This window comes from Lygodium microphyllum, chromosome 5 (genome assembly GCF_053477565.2).
Source record: "Lygodium microphyllum isolate KBCC chromosome 5, Lygodium_microphyllum_v1.1.10, whole genome shotgun sequence".
Taxonomy (NCBI): domain Eukaryota; kingdom Viridiplantae; phylum Streptophyta; class Polypodiopsida; order Schizaeales; family Lygodiaceae; genus Lygodium; species Lygodium microphyllum.
Genome location: NC_141139.1, coordinates 30,811,615 through 30,830,728, shown reverse-complemented (window position 1 = coordinate 30,830,728; position 19,114 = coordinate 30,811,615). Strand labels below are relative to the sequence as shown.

General features: G+C 42.1%; 1 protein-coding gene across 14 annotated transcripts in view; it reads left to right on the top strand.

The window, feature by feature from the left end:
- The window catches only part of LOC148035652 (Protein kinase superfamily protein), a 55,922-nt gene that overhangs the window by 21,904 nt on the left and 14,904 nt on the right, over positions 1–19,114 (top strand). For 4 of the 14 annotated variants that reach the window (XM_087677644.1, XM_087677647.1, XM_087677652.1 and 1 more), the window contains 6 exons: positions 240–287; positions 355–484; positions 562–742; positions 833–970; positions 1,055–1,167; positions 2,299–3,889. In XM_087677644.1, the coding sequence (XP_087533770.1) occupies positions 240–287; positions 355–484; positions 562–742; positions 833–970; positions 1,055–1,167; positions 2,299–2,735 (1,047 nt within the window). In that variant the 3' untranslated portion in view covers positions 2,736–3,889. Of the gene's footprint in view, positions 1–239; positions 288–354; positions 485–561; positions 743–832; positions 971–1,054; positions 1,168–2,298; positions 3,895–19,114 lie in introns of those variants that run through there. The other 10 variants (XM_087677653.1, XM_087677655.1, XM_087677650.1 and 7 more) reach the window with 7 other exon arrangements.

Sequence of the window (19,114 nt, the reverse complement as noted above, 5' to 3'; positions counted from 1 at the left end):
TTTTTTAATATGTTAAAGACATATCATACACCAGTTCTGTTAGATGAGATTCTCTGCTTTTTTTTTTCCCAAATTAACCTTCAGATAATCCAGATTTTCTGTGAGTATGAACCTCAGTCACAAAACTTGAAGGTTTGTATTCCCATACCTATGACCAGGGTCTTGAAGGCTGAAGCTTTATGACTGATCAAAATTTGCAGAACATGGGTGATGGTCTAATGGTGTCGTTTGTGTTACAGATTGATGATCTGGAAAAGCTTCGGAGTAGTGGTGTCGATCCTCGCAAGGTACTGCAAATTGAACATTTTAGCATTGACATGATAAGAGAGCTAATGATTAAGGAACTTGTTTCAGGTAGCAAAAGTTCTAATTGATGTCTTTGCGGAAATGATATTCCTTCATGGCTATGTTCATGGTGACCCACACCCAGGAAACATATTAATCCAATGCAAGCCTGGTACAAAAGGGAACATGTTTCAGTTAGGTATGCCTTTTTACCTCTTCCTGCTTTTGATTTCTGGATGTGAAGTCATCTGAGATTTCTGGTTGTCCAATGAGCAGTTCTTCTAGATCATGGTCTCTATAGAGAACTGGATGAGCACTTTAGGTTGGATTATTGTCATCTGTGGAAGGCTTTGGTCCTTCTAGATCCTATCGAGACACAGAAGGTTGGGGAGCGCCTTGGTGCTGGCAAGTATTTTAAGTACTTACCTGTGATATTCACAGGGCGCACTATGAAAAGGTGCATCCTCGAATGTCTGAATTATCTTAATTCACTTTTTATTGCATTATTAGTCATGTGATTGGCATAAAATATCTTATTCATGTGCAGTACCTCGGGTTTGGGGGAGGGGATGTCATCTGAGGAAAGGAAACAGCTGAGGGATGAAGTACGGATGTTGACTTTTGGTGATATTTCTCAATTCATGGAAGGTCTACCTCGTGATCTCCTTATTGTACTTCGGACAGAGTAAGGGTCCAATCTTATCTTCATCCCTAGTTGAGGGTTAAAAAGGAAAGACCATTAAGGCACTGATATCGTATGGTGTTACAGTGGGTTACTTAGATCAATAGTCAGCAAACTTGGTGCACAGCCTCGTATGCGTCTGCTGATCAATGCAAAGTATGCTGCATCGGGTCTCTTAATCAAGAAAAGCAAAGTTGCAGGTACATTGAATCCTTGTAAACACATGGGTTCTTAGCATAAAATGCCAGCAGATTGTTTGTGTCTTATTATTACAGCCAAATCAGACCCCAACAAAGAACTTGCGAAGTTATAACGACACTGTATTATGAGGTTCATGAAATTTTAAAAGTGGTTGCACAACTGAAAAAATAAAGTTTTCTTTCAGTTTAGCTATCTATGTAGTCAATTGGGAGTTTTCAGCCTCAATGCCTATTGGATCACCTTTCCAGAGCAGGGAACAGCCAGCGTGAAGAAGTGTGCAGAGCAATTGCAGTGTACGGGTGTGAGGCTTTTCTGCTGAGTCCGAAACCCGGTTATCTAGTTATTTTTGTATATACATTGTTGGCCAAAACTTGTTTGATGGTTGTCCACTTTGCACTTTATGAACCTTGCACAAAACTCAATAATTGTTTGGTACATGTGTCTAAGATGGTGCAATTGTCGAGCAAGAAGGAAGCACTTAAAATTATGGGCTTCTATTTGAGTTCTGGTTGGACAAAAGTCCAATTAGAACTCCATAACAAGGGGTCAACTGCCACATGTCATCGTGATCTTTCCAAACTTCAGTGCCATCATACTACTTGCTGCCATGCCTCACTCAGCTGATTGTGCCTGCTTTCAGCTTGCAATGACAGTGATCTCAGCTCATCCATGACGCTCCAGTCATTTATGCTGCTGCCACACCATCATCCATAGCTGACTATACCTTTCTGCTGCAAAAAATGTAACCCCTGCTGCACTCAGCTCAGTCATGACTGCTCCAGCCATCAATGGTGCTGCCACATCATCATCCTTGGCTGATTGGACCTGCCTGCTGCAAAAATGCTTCCCCTGCTGCACAAGTGCGCCAAGTGTTATCTATTTCTGCTCCAGCCTTTATCGCTGATGCCACATAGCCTCCTACATTAGGAAATTGTTGAGCTAAAAATGAATTAGCTTGACTTAAACAGCCCCAAAACATGCTTAGTTAATGAAACAAACCTTTTATTTAAAAAAGAAACGTGATCCTAGAGAGTTATTGTGTCCCACATGCAAAACCCTAATTTGTGTGCCCCAAACTTTCTATAAATAGGTATGCAGCCCACCACTCTCCCTTAATCTCGTTTTTGCAGATTTCAGGACTTTCAGCTTCCTGCCCATACCCTGGACGCAGAGGACATGGCAATCCAAGCTGGCCATTGCTGTCTGCAACAGTCTGGCACCTGTTTCCAGCCTTCCACCCACTGTTCGGAGTCGATTTCAGCCTGCTGGTTTTCTCAGCGGTTGCCAGCCTGCCACATTATCAACTAGCTTGTGTTTGCTGTTTGGAGCTGCCGCATGCATGGTTTTCTCTCTCCTTAGGTGTCGCCTTCGCTTGCAGGCTATTGCCCAGCCTTTGCTGGCTGCGTTTGGCAGTTTTCTCTCCTTGCAGCTATCGCCCGGCCTAAACAGGTTGCGTTTTACTTTTTTCTCTCTCCTCACTTGCGTTTTTCTCTCCTCACGTGTGTTTTGTCTTTCTCTCAACTACACTGTTGTTTGCATCAGATCTAGCCTTGGCTGTGTTTGCTAGTGTTCGACATCTGGAGACTGCCTTGTGTTTCGGGATCTGTTTGGAGTACGACACACTCTCCAGTTCATTATCCTTATCCTAATCCTTGAGATACAGGAGTTTGTGGTACAGTATGTACTCTTTGCACAATGTGTTTGGTGTATGAGCATTGTATATTCAGCAGTCATTCATTTCATTATTATGTTGGGAAGTTGGGATTGATACAGACAAATAGGTTGTAGCTCCATTTGTTGTGCACTTACTTTCTTCTACACACTTCTCATATCACTAAACCCTTGTTACCTCTAGCTTTTTCATTGTTGTGGCTCTATTGGGAAGTTGGATAGATATATACAAGTAGCCCCATTTATTGTCCATATGCTTATTTCGATATATCTTTTTGTATCACCATTCTCAATAACTATTGTCTCAACAACTACCACATTGGTAGCAACAATAGTGTAAGCCTACTAATGGGAGAGGCAAGGGCTTTGGTGGATGGCCCAAGCTAACATTGTCACAATGGAGAACTACAAAGGGGACCCAAATCCACTCCAAATTTTTGCTATCTTTGTTAGCAAACCTAGGTCGATCCAAGACACATTAAGATGTAGAAAGAAGGCTATGGTGACATTAACATTCGACTACCCAATTCGTGACGATACACAAGTTATACTATGACGATACCCAATTTGTGACGATACACAAGTTATACAGTGTTTCAAATTTTTGGAAAAACTTCATTTGTATTAGTAAACAAAGTGTAAATGGAGCCACAACATATTCACTTATAAGTCTTGCTTTCTCAAATCTTCTCTTGCACATGTTTCTATACTTTGTTGAATGTCCACAAATAGGAAGAATCTATCCTTTAGATGCACATGTTGTTCTTTGTCTTCCACATTTATTTCTCAAATTACAAAAACCATTTAAAGAAAGGGTTTTGATACTAGAGTATATTATATGTCGAGGGTGCACCAGTGGGTTGTATTGGTGTTAAACTAGAGGTTGCCATTGTATATGTTTCTCTTGGAACCTCCCAACCATGTTGTTGGTTAACTCGAAAAAGGTGGAAAAAGCTATTGGAAAGGGAGGGAGCAACGTTATTATTGCTATGCAAGGTGGCGAGATGAGAGGATAGTAATGGGCAAAGTAGACAATCAAGTGACAAGATTGAGACGAGAGCAAGGTGGTAATGGGCCTTGTGTGATACAACATGCAGTGGTGAGGAGGGAGGAGGAAACATCCATCTAGGATCCAATGTGCACTTGAGAAACAACATAAGCTGGTACTTTAGATTCATCTTTTCTTCTTTCGTCTTTTACCTCTTCTGCTTTGTAATATATTGGTAGAAATCATGAGAAAGATAAAGTACAATCAGTTGACTACGGAAAATGTTCTCTTGAGGACCAATTCTTGTATGTTAATACACATCGTGGGGATTATAAGAAAAAGTCAGGTACCTCTTTTTCTACCCTTTCTTCTTTTCAATTTACTTCTCAAAATTAGAATGAATTGGGTGTTCCTATTTCTACATTGCATGGTACATCATCATCATCATCATTTTATTTTCAATCATTAAATGGTAAAATTGAACAAAATGCATCTGCCTATTTCATACCACAAATTCAAAACCCACCCATCCCACCACATTCTTCCGTTGCTTTCCCACTTTCCTTCACACCATTTATATTCCCCTTTCAAACACCTCATGTTGCACATCACATCGCACCAGGGGGTTATGGAAACATAAGCACCACCTTAAGGACCTCATCCTTTCCTCCATTGGGTGGTGTTTCACGTACTTCTCACACACTTTTGAGATCGTTGTAGCCTTGATATCCTCCCCAATCTCTCCCGAATGTGGATCAGTTGGTACCACAGCTTGCCTCTATAGCATTACCTAGTGGATCTCCTAGTCATTCTGTTGTGCCTTAGCCAAGCTTTGGATAGGGCTTCCGTGTCCTAGTGCCTCCACCTTCATTGGCACCTTATAAAACATTCATGTTTCAGTGCCTCCGCATCAATCGGCACTCATTGGACACTCCCAGTCTATTTTTGCCTACCCACCTTTTCCACCTCATTCTTCCTATTAGACAATATATCCACCACCACCATCTTACCCTCCACCTCCATCTTATCCCACTTTCCCGACACCTCATGGTTTTACCTCATCTTCTGCTAAAAGTATGCTTTCAATGATAAGACTCGTTTTAACGGGTTCAACTTTACCACTTGGTCGAACTTGATAAGACATGCCCTTGACTCTCAAAAGCTATGAGATCTTGTAGAGGGGTTGGAATCCCAACCCGATCTCGCACTTGTTCCATATGAGGTTGTCCGCTCATGAAAGGCTAGGAATACCTCCACTATTGTTGAGCCGATGCCGGGCTTATTGCTTGAGTTTTATTCTTAGCTTCAGCATTTTGACTTAGCGTCAGAATGATGGGCACACTTGATTGACCACTATACGGCTTGGGATAGGACTTGTCATATAAATCTTGACCATGAGCTCCAACTCTTTAAAATCATTGACCGGGATGACTTGAAAGTCAAGTTGGCTGAGTATCGGTGACTCCTTGCTGAATTCTCCACTACAGAGACTCTCAAGTCCTCTGTTGATTAAGTCACACTGTTTCTGAACAACCTCCCCATGAAATACTTCAATTTTGTGGAAGGTATAGTTTCAAACCCTACCATGCCTACTTTCTATGAATTTAAGTGTTAGTTATTGCGCTACACACGGTTGTTTAGTCAATTTCATATGCACTTTTCCTCAAAGGGGGTTCTTATTGCTCATTCTCAGAAGGGGCAACAAGGGAAGACCAAACAAAATCAAACCTCCACTCAAAAACAAAAACAAAATCAATCTGGGCAATCACAAGGAAACTCCCTGTCACAATTCAAACAAGGATGGTAGAATGTACCTAAAAAGAATAGGTATTGTCAACATTGTCAAAACATTGGTTATTTTGACGATGAGTGTTGCTCAAAGGCCAGAGGCACAACACCTAAATCTAAATTGCAAACCCCCGCCTCTCAGTCGGGCAACCCCCAGCCAGGGAGGCCGGGTGATGGCAAGGGGCAGTTTAAAGGTTAGACTCATACTGCCACCGCTTAGCCATCTCAATCAACAGCGTTCTCAACTCCAGAGGACTTGTTTGATTGGTTTGCAAAGGCCCACATCATCTCCATAGAGACAACAGATGCGAGGCTTGTCCACATTTGTGAGTTGCCTCCCGACGAGGTTATCGTAGAGGCCCACTCATCATAGTCGAGCACTTCATCTCCTGTTTGGATTGTGGACAGTAGAGCTACTCATCATATGACTCCTATAGAGGATATTTTTCGTACCCAAGCCCCTGCAGCCAGGCGGGTTCGCGTAGGAAACAATTCCTCAGTCAAGATTCAGGCTCAAGGTAGCGTTAGTTTTGCCATTGACGAGGGTTCCGATCTGGCTTCGCTAGACAATGTATACCATATCCCCCAGCTTGGGGTGAACTCGTTATCTGTTCAACAGCTTTGCCAGTTGGGGCGAGCAGTTTTCTTTTCAGCGACCATAGTCAAGATCCTTGACTCTCAAACTGGTTTAGTTATTGCGCGCGGTGAGATATAGCCTAATGGCCTTTACCACATGACTCACTTTTTGATTGAGCCGACAGCGAAGGGCTTCGTGTTCCACAGCTTGCAAGCATTAGTTACATCTTGGGAGCCTAGGAACAATGAGCGTCTTTGGCACTTTCGCTTAGGGAATATTGGTTATGAATCTCTCTATGAGTTATCCTGCCGTTAGCTGGTTGAGGGTCTTCCCCGTCTAAAACTAGCTCGCGATGTCTGTAAAGCTTGTTAGCTTGGAAAGCAGCACCGTATCCCGTTCCCTCAGCAGTCCACACATCATGTTGAGGAGTCTCTTAGATTGATTCATGTTTATCTTTGTGGGCCGACATCCACTTCCGCCTTAAATAGCGCACTATACTTCTTTCGATAGTGGATGATCATTCTAGATACATATGGGTGTACTTCCTCAAGCATAAGTTAGATGCTTTCACATATATTTCTACTTGGGTGCTACTGGATCATAACCAGACTGGACGTCGTGTTGGTTGTATGAGCAATGATAGAGGTGGTGAGTTTCTCCTTCTCCCACGAGTTTTTCGAGTTTCTACTGAAGCATGGTATCTCTTGCTAGCTCACCTCTACTAACTCCCCCTCTCAGAATGGAGTCATAGAGCGTAGGAACCGGACAGTCATGAAAATGACACGCTCTATGTTGTTCGTAGGAGAGCTTCTTGAGCACCTTTGGATCGAGGCTGTTAACACTTTGGTGGTGTACATCCTCAATCAGTGTCCGATTGCGGCTCTTCCTAAGAAGACCCCGTACCAGGCATTTTTTGGCTCTGTCTGTTATTTTTCACTTTAGAGTCTTCGGGTGTCGTGCCTACACACACACACACACACACACACACACACACACACACAGGCTGGATGATAAGATAGGAAAGTTCACTTCCCCAGATAATCTCCTTATTTTTGTTGGCTATTCCTCTGAAGCGAAAGCTTATCGTTTGTTCGATTCTCGGACAAACAAGGTGATCATTAGGAGGGATGTCGTTTTTGACGAGAGGAATATCATGCAATCCGATCCTATTCCTCCTTCCACATCATCGGAAAACGTGCCTACTCAGCCTGGTCTACTTCCCGCTCCTGACATTACTGCAGATTCTTTATCTCCCAGGCCACCTCCATGAGATCTGTTATCTCGCTGGTACTAACAGACCATGCGGGATTTGGGGATCTTTCCACCAGATTCTACTCCGGAGGGACCTAGAAGATTTGCTTGGTTTGCTCCTTAGGCTTCATTGGCGTCGCTATTTACAGCCAATTATATAGCGCATTTTGAGCCGGATACATGGCACAGGAGGCTTTTCAGCACTCTCAATGACGAGAGACAATGGAGAAGGAGCTAGAGAGTATTGACCAAAATGAGACTTGGACATTGGTGGATCGTCCAAGCCACAAGAAAGTCATTGGATCAAAGTGGATTTTTAGGACCAAGCTAAAAGCTGATGAGACTTTAGATAAGTACAAGGCTCGCCTTGTTGTGCAAGGGTTTCGACAGAAGCGTGGTATTGATTATGAAGAGTTATTTACTCCTACTGCGCGGTTGACATCTTTCCGGTCTTCTCGCGCTAGCCGCTCACCACGGTTGGCCGATATATCAGATGGATGTCAAGAGTGCCTTCTTGAATGGTTATTTAGAGGAGGAAGTCTATGTGGAGTAACAACCGGGCTTTTCTTCAGGAAACCCAAGGGATCAGGTATTCCGTTTGCAAAAAGCTCTTTATGGATTGAAGCAAGCGCCGTGATCTTGGTTCCATAGGAGATGGATGAGTTCTTATGGACTCATGGATATCATTCTACCCCTTATGACCCGAACTTGTTCAATCTACTGCAAAAGGGGTCAGCTATATCCTATTGTACATTGACGACTTACTCATCACAGGTTTAGATTTTGTTGCCATAGTAAACATCAAGGCAAAGCTTTGTGCTACTTTTAAGATGACAGACCTTGGTTTGTTGTCTTATTTTTTGGGGATGGAGGTAGTTCGTTCTGGGAGATGCATTTTTGTGTCATAGTAGAAGTACACACTTCAGCTAGTGGAACAACACTCTTTGGATCAGACACGACTAGTGGCCACGCCTCTTGATCCTACTGTCCACTTGTTGAATGATACCCTAAGACAGCCCTTCGGTGCACATACCTATCGCTCTGTTGTTGTAGGAAAACATATTTGGTTAATTCACACTAGGCTAGATTTAGCTTATTCGGTTAGCATACTCAGTCAATATTTCATAGCATCTAGGATGTCACATTGGATTGCATGTCTTCGTATGTTGTGTTATTTACGGTGTACTTCTTCTTATGGCCTAATATATGGTTCTGGTTTATGTTTGCAAGGGTACACTGATTCTAATTGGGCAGGAGATCTCGACACTCGGCATTCTCATGGTGGCTACCTCTTTACCTTGGACACGACTCCTGTTTCTTGGTCAAGCTGTAAGCAGGAGATGGTGGCGGCTTCCATAGTCGAGGCTGAGTATCGGGCTCTCTTCGATGGCACCATCAAGGCCATCTACTTGAGGAGTTTCTGATGGCACTTCATTTCCCATGTGACTCTCCCATCGTTGTCTATTGCGACAACTAGAGTGCCGTTGCCCTTGCGGGCAATCCGATCATTACACCACGGACGCGGCATGTGGAAGTCCACTTCCATTTTGCCAGAGAGCAAGTTGAGCTAGGTACTATCCGCCTAGAGTTTGTGCCTACATTCGACAATTTTGCAGATATTTTGACGAAAGCGGTCAACTGGCCGGTTTTTAAGTGCCTGTTACCTAAACGGCTTCTACTCTTGATAGTGACAGTTGTTGGAGCTCAATTGGATGCAATAGTTGTTTGAGGAGGAGTGAGCGTGAGTGTGACGGCTAGTGAGAGTTAGAGTCAGAGAGAGAGTAGAGTGAAAGTACGATGCAAGATGAGTGTACCAACAATTGTTGGTACTCAAAGAATAAAATGTATTTATACTTCGGGCACGTAAGGGTACATTCACATGTACAGCTAAATAATGCGCGTATACTATACATGGAGGTCAAGCATGCCTTTATCCCAACAACCTCCCACTTAAAGGTCCGAAGTGAACCTCTAACCAACTCCCACTAGTTGTATGCAATGCTCGTGCTAAGCTTTGCTTAGACTTTTGGTAAGAACATCTGCAGGGTTGTCTTGTGTTTTGATCTTGGTCAATGTGATTTGACCATATTCTAAAATCTGTATGATGAAGTGATATCGCACATCTATATTCTTTGTGCGTGAATGATACATGGCATTCTTAGCCAGATACACAAGCACTCTGGCTATCACATCCCAAAGCTACAGTACCCATAGACATGCCGAGATCCTTTGCAAGTTTGCTCAACCATATAGCTTCCTTAGAAGCTTCAGTAACTGATATGTATTCAGCTTCAGTGGTACTTAGTGCGACGATGTTCTGCAACCTGGAACACCAAGAAACAACCCCACTAGCAATTGTAAAGACATATCCGTTGGTGGACCTACAAGTGTCCAAGTCACTTGCCATGTCTGCATCACAATAACCCTGCAAACTTAGTGCGTTGCCCATAGCAAATACACTTTCTTTGTGTACACTTTAGGTATTGAAGAATACATTGGACAACCTCCCAATGTGTTTTGCTAGGATTTGACATAAACTGGCTAACAACTCCCACTAAATGAGCAATGTCTGGACGAGTAGCAACCATAGCATACATAAGAGAGCCACAAGCTGATCCATAAGGGACTCCCTTCATAGCATTTGCTTCTACGTCATCTTTTGGGCTGTTGGCTTTACTAAGCTTAAGGTAAGGAGGTAAGGGTACCCCAAAAGGCTTAGCTTCAGCCATGTTAAATCTGTCCAATACCTATTCAATGTACTTTTCTTGAGATAAAAACAACAATTTTTGCATTCTATCTCTGCGAATCCTCATGCCCAAAATATGCTTTGCATTCCCCAAATCTTTCATGGAGAAGGCTGATTTCAGTTGATTTTTGAGAGCATCCAAGCCAGTCTTTCTTTTCCTAGCTAGCAACATATCATCCACATACAAAACAAGTATGATGGGGCTGCCATTTGTATCCTTTTTCATGTATAAGCAATGATTTGCATGGCTGCGTGTAAACTCATGAGATAGCATAAAAGTGTCAAACTTTTTGTACCACTACGGTGGTGCTTGCTTCGGCCCATACAGGCTGCGTTTTAGTTTACACACCATCTGCTCTTTTCTAGGAACTACAAAGCCCTCGGGCTGTTTCATGTAGATTTCCTCATCAATGCCACAATGCAAGAAAGCTGTTTTTTACATCCATTTGGTACAGCTCTAAGTCCAATACAGCAGTGAGAGCAAAAAGCACATGTAGAGTGGTCATCTTCACAACAGGTGAGACGACCTCTTGGAAGTCAATCCCTTCCTTTTGTGCGTACCCTTTGGTAACTAGTCTTGCCTTGTACTTGGGTTTCCCATCAACTGTCTTTACTTTGTATACCCATTTGTTTTGTATACCCATTTGTTTGGAAGTGGCTTCCTTCCCTTAGGCAATGACACAAGATCCCAAGTATCATTTGCATATAGAGATTTAATCTCTTCTTGCATAGCTAGCTCCCACTTACTGTTGAATTCACATGACTTAGCCTCTTTTTATGTAAGAGGCTCACCCTCATTTGTAAGCATCACATAGTGCAAAGAGGGGTCATACCTATGTGGTTGCATTCTTATGCGTGTAGACCTGGGTACCCAATGATCTACATTCTTAGGAATTGGGTCTACATTTGGAGGTATGTTATTTTCAGCTTCTATTGGCTGCTGTTAGCCATTTTCAGCATGCTGTTCATGCTGTACAGCACCTTCGTTTTCATTTCCAACACTTGCATTTTCATAATCAGCAAGTCTATCTTGTCGTCCATGACCTCTTTGTGTTTCTATTTAGTGTCCATCATCATCTGGCTCAAAAATAACCAGCTGATCATCAGTTTCAGCCTGTGGTACAGCATCATGAGGCTCATTATTTCAAGTAATAAGTGGCTGCAAATTCTAAAATTTGACATTTTTCATGTCTTCATCAGAGGCTATAGTACTTTTCAGCAACTTTGCCTTATTCAACACAACATTATGGCTGCGAACAATTTTCTTGGACTATGATAACCACACTCTATAGCCAAATTCACCCTCATCACCATAGCCCATGAAAATGCCTTTGGTGGATTTCGGGTCAAGTTTACTCCTCAGCTCATCTCTAACATGCATAAAAGCATCACAATTGAATATCTGTAAATGATCATATGAGGCCAATTTGCCAGACCGAACCTCTTCAGGGATGCCATTATTTAAGGACCTGTTTGGAGAGCGGTTGCAAATGTGAGCCGCGGTTTTAAGTGCCTCTCCTCAAAATTCATGAGGGAGATTAGCAGTGGACAGCATGCACCGCACTTTTTCACATAAAGTCCTAGCGTATCTTTCAGCCTCCCCATTTGAGGAAGGGCTGTAAGGAGCTGTAAGCTCCCTCTTGATTCCATGCAAGTCACAAAAATACTTAAACTTAGTAGATGTGAACTCACCCCTATTATTAGTTCTCAAGCATTTCAACTTTCTACTTGTCTAAGTGGTCATAAATGCGTGAAAAGTTTTAAAAACAGCAAACACTTCACTTTTCTTTTTCAACAGATAAACCCAAATCTTCTTGGAACAATCATCAATAAAAGCGACCAACGATTTCACAGGCATACTACATACATCAGAATGCACGAAGTCCAAGACATTGGACTTATGGGAGACACCAGAGTAAAATGAAATTTTCATTTGCTTTCCAAACTGATAGTCATTACAAAAATCAAGTTTAGAGCCTTTTTCATCAACCCTCTTCAAAGAGGTAAGGACATCAAGTCCTTTCTGGCTCATATGGCCTAATCTCTTGTGCCACAACTCCAAATGACAGCCAATTTCAGCAACTGGAAGAAACTTGCCATTCAAAGCTTTATAGTGCAAACAATACAAAGTACCCTTGGTTCCTTTTGCAATCAGCATGGAACCCTTTTTCAATTTCCACAAACCACCACCAAACAGTGTAGTGTAACCATGCAAGTCAAGTTGTCAAACAGATAGTAAACTCTTCTTGATGCCAGATACATATCTGACATCTTTCAACACAAGCTCTTGCCCCTTATCCAAAGACAAGTGTGCAGTGCCAATCCCATCAATGCTGCAAGCATGGTTATTTTCAAGATACACATTTTTATAACTGCCTACATTGAACACAACAAAACACTCCAAGCAAGGAGTTACATGGAAAGAGGCACCAGAGTCTACAATCCAAGTCTGAGTGACACTATCATCAAATGACAAAAGTGCATCAATCACATCAGCCTTGGTAATCTGCATATCTTGCATGTGACATACAAGGGCATCATAATCTACTGCACATAGTACATCAGCCTCTGCATCCGAGAGCTCCTCTATGACTACACTAGAGGCCACATTGGCCTTTTCCTTGCCTTTGGTTGCCTCAGATACATCTGTCTTATCCTCTTTCTTCCTTTGTCTCATGCATAAGAACAATGTAACTTGATCGTTAGGGGTTAAGGGATCCTAGTAGTTGAGAGCTCAGGGAGTAAACGTCGATACATAGCCAGCTTGACTTTCAAGTCTTCCTTGTTGGTGATGGTGAAGTTTTGAAGCTCATGATCTAAGTTGATGCGACGAGTCCGATTCCGTGCCACATGGTGGTCAACGAGATGGGCCCAATCCTCAAAGGCAAGGTCAAAGTGCTGGAGCTATGAGTGAAATTGAGGAAGGGGACGTTGCATCAACTTGATGATAGCTATGGCATTTGTGCTTTTCCAAGAGCGATAAATCTCATATGGATATCAGTGGGGGGTCAGGCTAAGGTTCTTGTTCGAGGATAAGTTTCCACAAACCTTGGGAATCCAATACATGTCTCATTAAATTGGATCAAGTGGTAAAATTCGATCCGTTAAAATGAGCCTTGTTTGAAAAAGCATGCTTGGTAGATGAGGAGGAATTTGTAAGTTAGAGGGGGATAGATGGGTGGTGTAGAATATGGAGGTGAAAATGTGGATTTGGTGGAGGAGGAGAGGGGTAGGTAGAAATAGGCTATTGTGACGAGGATGTGGATGCATCTATTTTAGTTTGACCATGAGAAACAAAATGATTTTTAAAAAAAGGAGGTGAAGGGATACCTATAGCTTTTGCTTTCAATTGAATACCTTCTTTTGAGTTCAAAAAGAAATATTTGTCTTTTTCATTGCTCATAAACCGGAAATTAGTGTGGATAGTTCCTTCATTAAGAGGATCTCTCAACCCTTGAGAAAAAGGGGAATCATATGAATAGATGTTTTCATATTTGACATTGGAGTTAAGATGAATGATGGAAGTGGTGTATAGTTCGTGTCAGTTTCCATTTGTGAAGGCTGGTCCATGGTGGAGATTCCGTCTTTCTTGCATGGTCATAAGTTCTATGTATCGAATCCAAAGGAGAAAACTTAGTCTTACCTTCAATTTGTTGCTGAGCTCTATGTATAAGAATGAGATCGTACTCCGCAGCTGAAATTTTGTATGGTTGGTAGACTCCATTGTAGTTTGAAGTCTCTCGCAGAGGCAATTTGGAAAAAATCCTCTAAACGTAGAAAATACAAAATCAATTGTACGATAAGGCACAAATCGATAACACGGAAGACAATTAGGGTTAAGGTAACTCAAAGATAGTGAACACAATGAATAGTGAATTGAATGAGTACTGAATATACAATGCTCATGCAACAAACACACTATGCAATGAATATTGAACCTCGAACTCTTGTATTTGTGGGATCCAGGTAGAGGTTATGAGTTGGAGAGTGTGTTGTACTCCGAATGGATCTTGAAATGTAGCAAGGTAGCCTCTGTGTGTCGTAGACAGGTAGTGAGGAGATGTAGTGATGGGCTAGACACGAAGATCGAGACAGTAGGAGTTCCTTAGGTGCGAAGAGACAGAGAGAGCAAAGCAGAGAGTGTGCACGATTTTAGGTACAATCACAAGTGTGTACCTTTAGGTTTTTAGATAGATATATATGTGTAAGTACAAGTGCTAAGGGTGTGTTCACACTCGAGCACGTTTAAAGCCACGAGGGTCTTTATTCCCAAAAATCTCCCACCTAAAGGCAATGTGCCTTAAGAGGAGAAAAGAATTAGCTAAGTCTAGGTATGTACAAAGTTGAAATACATATATCTATCCAACTCCCATCATCTGTCGGCAATGAGCAAGCTGCTCTGTTGGAAGATCCTTTATGAGAAGGTCTACAGGATTATCATCTGTATGCACTTTGACAAGCTCAATGCTCTTGCTGTCAAGTACATCTCTAATGAAATGGTACTTCACCTGTATGTGCTTTGTCTTTGCATGAAAGACAGGATTCCGGGCTAGCATGATAGCACTCACACTATCACAATGGAGAACAAGTAACTTTGCGATTCCAAGCTCTCCGACCAGATGTGAAAGCCATAAAGCCTCCTTGCATGTCTCAGTGGTAGCTACATACTCTGCCTCTCTAGTAGTAGACAATGCAACACACTTTTGTAGCTTGGAGATCCAAGAGACTGCTCCTCCTGTGAAAGTAAACACATACCCAGAAGTGGACTTTCTACAATCCGCATGACTAGCATAGTCTGCATCCGTAAAGCCAACAACAGATGCCTTCTGCTTTCCAAAGAAGATGTACAACTTCTTTGTGCCTTTGAGGTATCTCATAATACCTTTCATTGCATCCCAATGCTTCTTGCCAGGGTTTGCCATCCTGTGAAAGTAAACATATACCCAGAAGTGGACTCTTTGCAATCCGCATGACCAGTATAGTCTGCATCCGTAAAGCCAACAACAGAAGCCTTCTGCTTTCCAAAGCAGATACACAACTCCTTTGTGCCTTTGAGGTATCTCATAATACATTTCGTTGTATCCCAATGCTTCTTGCCAGGGTTTGCCATGTATCTGCTAACCACTCCCACTGCAAAGGCAATGTCAGGACGTGTAGCAACCATAGCATACATCAAACTACCAACAGCTGAAGCATATGGTATCTTGGCCATTTCAGCCTTCTCGTTATCGGATGTAGGGCTGTCCTATGCATTGAGTTTCACATATGGAGGCAATGGAACCCCAATTGTTTCCCCTCCCTTCATATTGAAATGTTGCAAAACCTTGGAGATATACTCTTGCTGAGATAGATAGAGTAAGCCTTTCGATCTATCTCTGAGTATTCGCATGCCAAGAATGTGATCTGCATCACCAAAATCCTTCATGTCAAAGCTGCCACGAAGACTTTGCTTTAGTGAGTTCAAGGTTGCAAAACCTTGGAGACATACTCCTGCTGAGATAGATAGAGTAAGCCTTTCGATCTATCTCTAAGTATTCGCATGCCAAGAATGTGATTTGCATCACTAAGATCCTTCATGTCAAAGCTGCCACGAAGACTTTGCTTCAGTGAGTTCAAGGCATGAGTATCCCTACCAGCAATTGGCATGTCATCTACATACAAAACTAAGATAATCAAGCTGCCATTTGCTGCCTTCTTGGTGTACAAGCAATGATCCACTTGACTTCTATGGAAACCTTGAGACTGCATAAATGTATCAAAATTATGATACCATTCTCTGGGTGATTGTTTTAGCCCATACAAACTTCTTTTGAGTTTACATACCATCTTCTCTTTCCCTTTTTCCAAAAACCCTTCAGGCTGTTGCATATATATGTCTTCATGCAGATCACCATGTAAGAATGCAATCTTTACATCCATCTGTATGAGCTCCATATCTTCAGTTGCAACCAAGCCCAAAATGGTTCTCAAGGTAGTCATCTTGACTTTAGAAGAGAAGATCTCATCGAAGTCAATTCCATGTTCTTGCTTGTACCTCTTCGCAACCAATCTTGCTTTGTACTTTGGTGAGGAACCAGAAGTGACATTCATCTTGTAAGCCCATTTGCATGGAAGTGTTTTCTGCCCTTTAGGCAACTGCACCGAGTCTCAAGTGCCATTTTTCTCAAGAGATTCCATCTCTGACAACATGGCTTTATACCATTTCTTGCTGTCCTGTCTGTCCATTGCTTCCTTGAAGCAAGACAGTTCACCACAGTTTGTCCACATGATATAATCAGCCACATTATTTGCACGAGGAATGAATCTATCAGGTTGTTTAGTAGCCTTAGACGATCTCCTAACCCAATGATCATTGTTTGCTGGTTGTTGAGTATTTTCAGCTTGCTGTCTTGGCATTTCAGCTTGCAAATCAGCATTAACAGCTTGCTGTCCTGGCTGTTCTTGCACATGTAGTGGCTCATTATCATGGGTAATAGCTGGCTGATCATTTCCATCATTATTTTTTGCATTTATAGGTTCATTTACAGTAGGTATTTGCTGCTGTACAGCGGGCACATTTTGCTGTCAAAAAGGTATTTCTTCTTGGAATACAACCCTACGGACCTTCTCAGTCTTTTCGGGCTGTTTATACATGCGATCTTCCCGGAAGATAACATCATTGCTACGTATTACTTTCCTTTTCTCGGGACCCCACAGTCTATACCTCATTTCACCCTCGTTACCATATCCTAGGAAAATGCATTTACAGGACTTTGGCTCAAGTTTGCCGCGTTTTTCTTTACGAATGTGCACAAAAGTCTCGCAGCCAAACACTTTCAGGTGAGCATATGAAGGTGGCTTGCCCGACCACGCTTCTTGGGAAACTCTCCCACCCTCCCAACAAAAAAAAAAAGACCTGTTTGGTGACCGATTAATTAAGTGTACGGTTGTCATAACAGCCTCTGCCCAAAAACCATGGGTTAATGCAGCATGAGATAGCATCGTACTGACCTTATTCTGTATGGTCCAATTCATACGCTCTGCAACTCCATGGGTGGATTATGAGGGGCAGTGAGGTCTCTCTTTATCCCTTTGCTGTCACAAAATGCTTAAAAGGCATTGGATACATATTTCCTACCATTATCAGAGCGAAGACACTTGCATGTCTTATCAGTTTGATTTTCAACCAATGACAAGAATTTTTTGAACTTGTCAAGCACTTCATCCTTGCTACGAATAGGATAAACCCATACCTTTCATGTAGCATCGTCGACAAAGGTGACAATATTTCTTTCCTCTAAAGATAATCCTGGCATTTGACATACATCTGAATGTACTAACTCTAGAGGAGAAGATTTTAAAGAAAGAGACTTTTTGTGAGACGTCTGTACATGTTTACCATAAATACAATGATCACAATGCTCAAAATCAGCATAATGAAGACAAGGCAAGTAACCCAAACGAGGAAGCATTTTCATTCCTGTTTGACTCATGTGTCCCAATTGACCATGCCACAAAGAAACGCTTGGCTGCTCGGTCACGGCAACAACATGATTGCTCACACTAGATACATGGAGAGGATACAAAGTATCACTTTTACAATCTCTGGCAATCACTCTAGATCCCTTACAAATCTTCCATTTTCCATCACCAAAGGTGGTATGAAAACCATCATCATCTAGTTGCCCTGTGCTAATCAAGCTCTTCTTGAGCTAAGGTACATGTCGTACATGTTGAAGTATGAAGACAGAGCCATGTTGAAATTGCAACTACACACTGCTAACACCTGCAATGTCACATGCATAGTTGTCCCCAAGATGGACAATACCATATCGACCCCTTGTATAGGCAGAGAACCACTCTCGATGAGGGGTGATATGAAAGGAAGCACCTGAATTGAGAATCCAGGTATACATGTCCTCATCTGTGTCTGCAAGTAAAGCACATGCACCAAAGTGTGAAGAGACCAAAAGTACGTCATTCCCACTGTCCTCACTGTTATGAGTGACTACATTCACCTCTTCAATTTTGACACTACTCTTCTTGGGTTGACCCTCTTTCTTCTCTTCTTTGCTATCATTTGTCTTCTTGCCCTTTCCTTTCTCTTTCTTCCATTTGTAGTAGTCATGTTTAAAGTGACCCTTCTTGCCACAATGATGGCATTCAACATCTTTGCCACGTGATTTACTGCGTCCCTTGCTATCATATTTGCCTTTCTGCTATGATTTGCCCTTAGCATGCAAAGCACTGGAAGACTTACTGGATGCATTGTTTTGCCGATTCATTTCTTCCATGAATAGAGCACTCTCTACATCAACATACAAATGGATCACATTAGAGTTGCTCATAGCAGTTTTGAATGTATCCCAACTCTCTGGTAGAGTGCAAAGCAAGAACGTAGCCTTAAATTCTTCATCAATCAAGAACTTCAAGGCAACCAGCTGCCTGAAAATAGAGTTAGACACACTCAAGTGAGTAGGCATTCCTATAATTTCTTTCATATGCAAATCCATAAGCTTTTTAAGCCAATACACTTTGCTTGCAGCACTCTTCTATGCATATAGTTCTTCCAGTCGAGTCCATATAGCATATGCAAAATCCAAACCTTCAATGTTAAACATCAAGGCATGAGAAATCGATAGCTCGATGGTTGAGCGTGCAAACTCATTTAACTCATCCCAATCTTCCTGTTCCATGTCCGCGGGCTTTGCCCCTTTGGTTTTGATTGGCTTTGCCTGCTTCTTTTGCAACAGGATATTGTAGCACTGTTTTTGCCAAATTGCAAAGTTATGTGCTCCTTTAAGCTTCTTTATGTGCATGAGATTACTGCTGTCACTGCTGCCAGCCATGATTTTCAGCTCAAATGTGACCAAAAAACCAGCAAAGGCAGGCCCAAACTGTCACCCAAGTGACCAAGGCACAAAGAAGTACCAACCAGCAATAAAT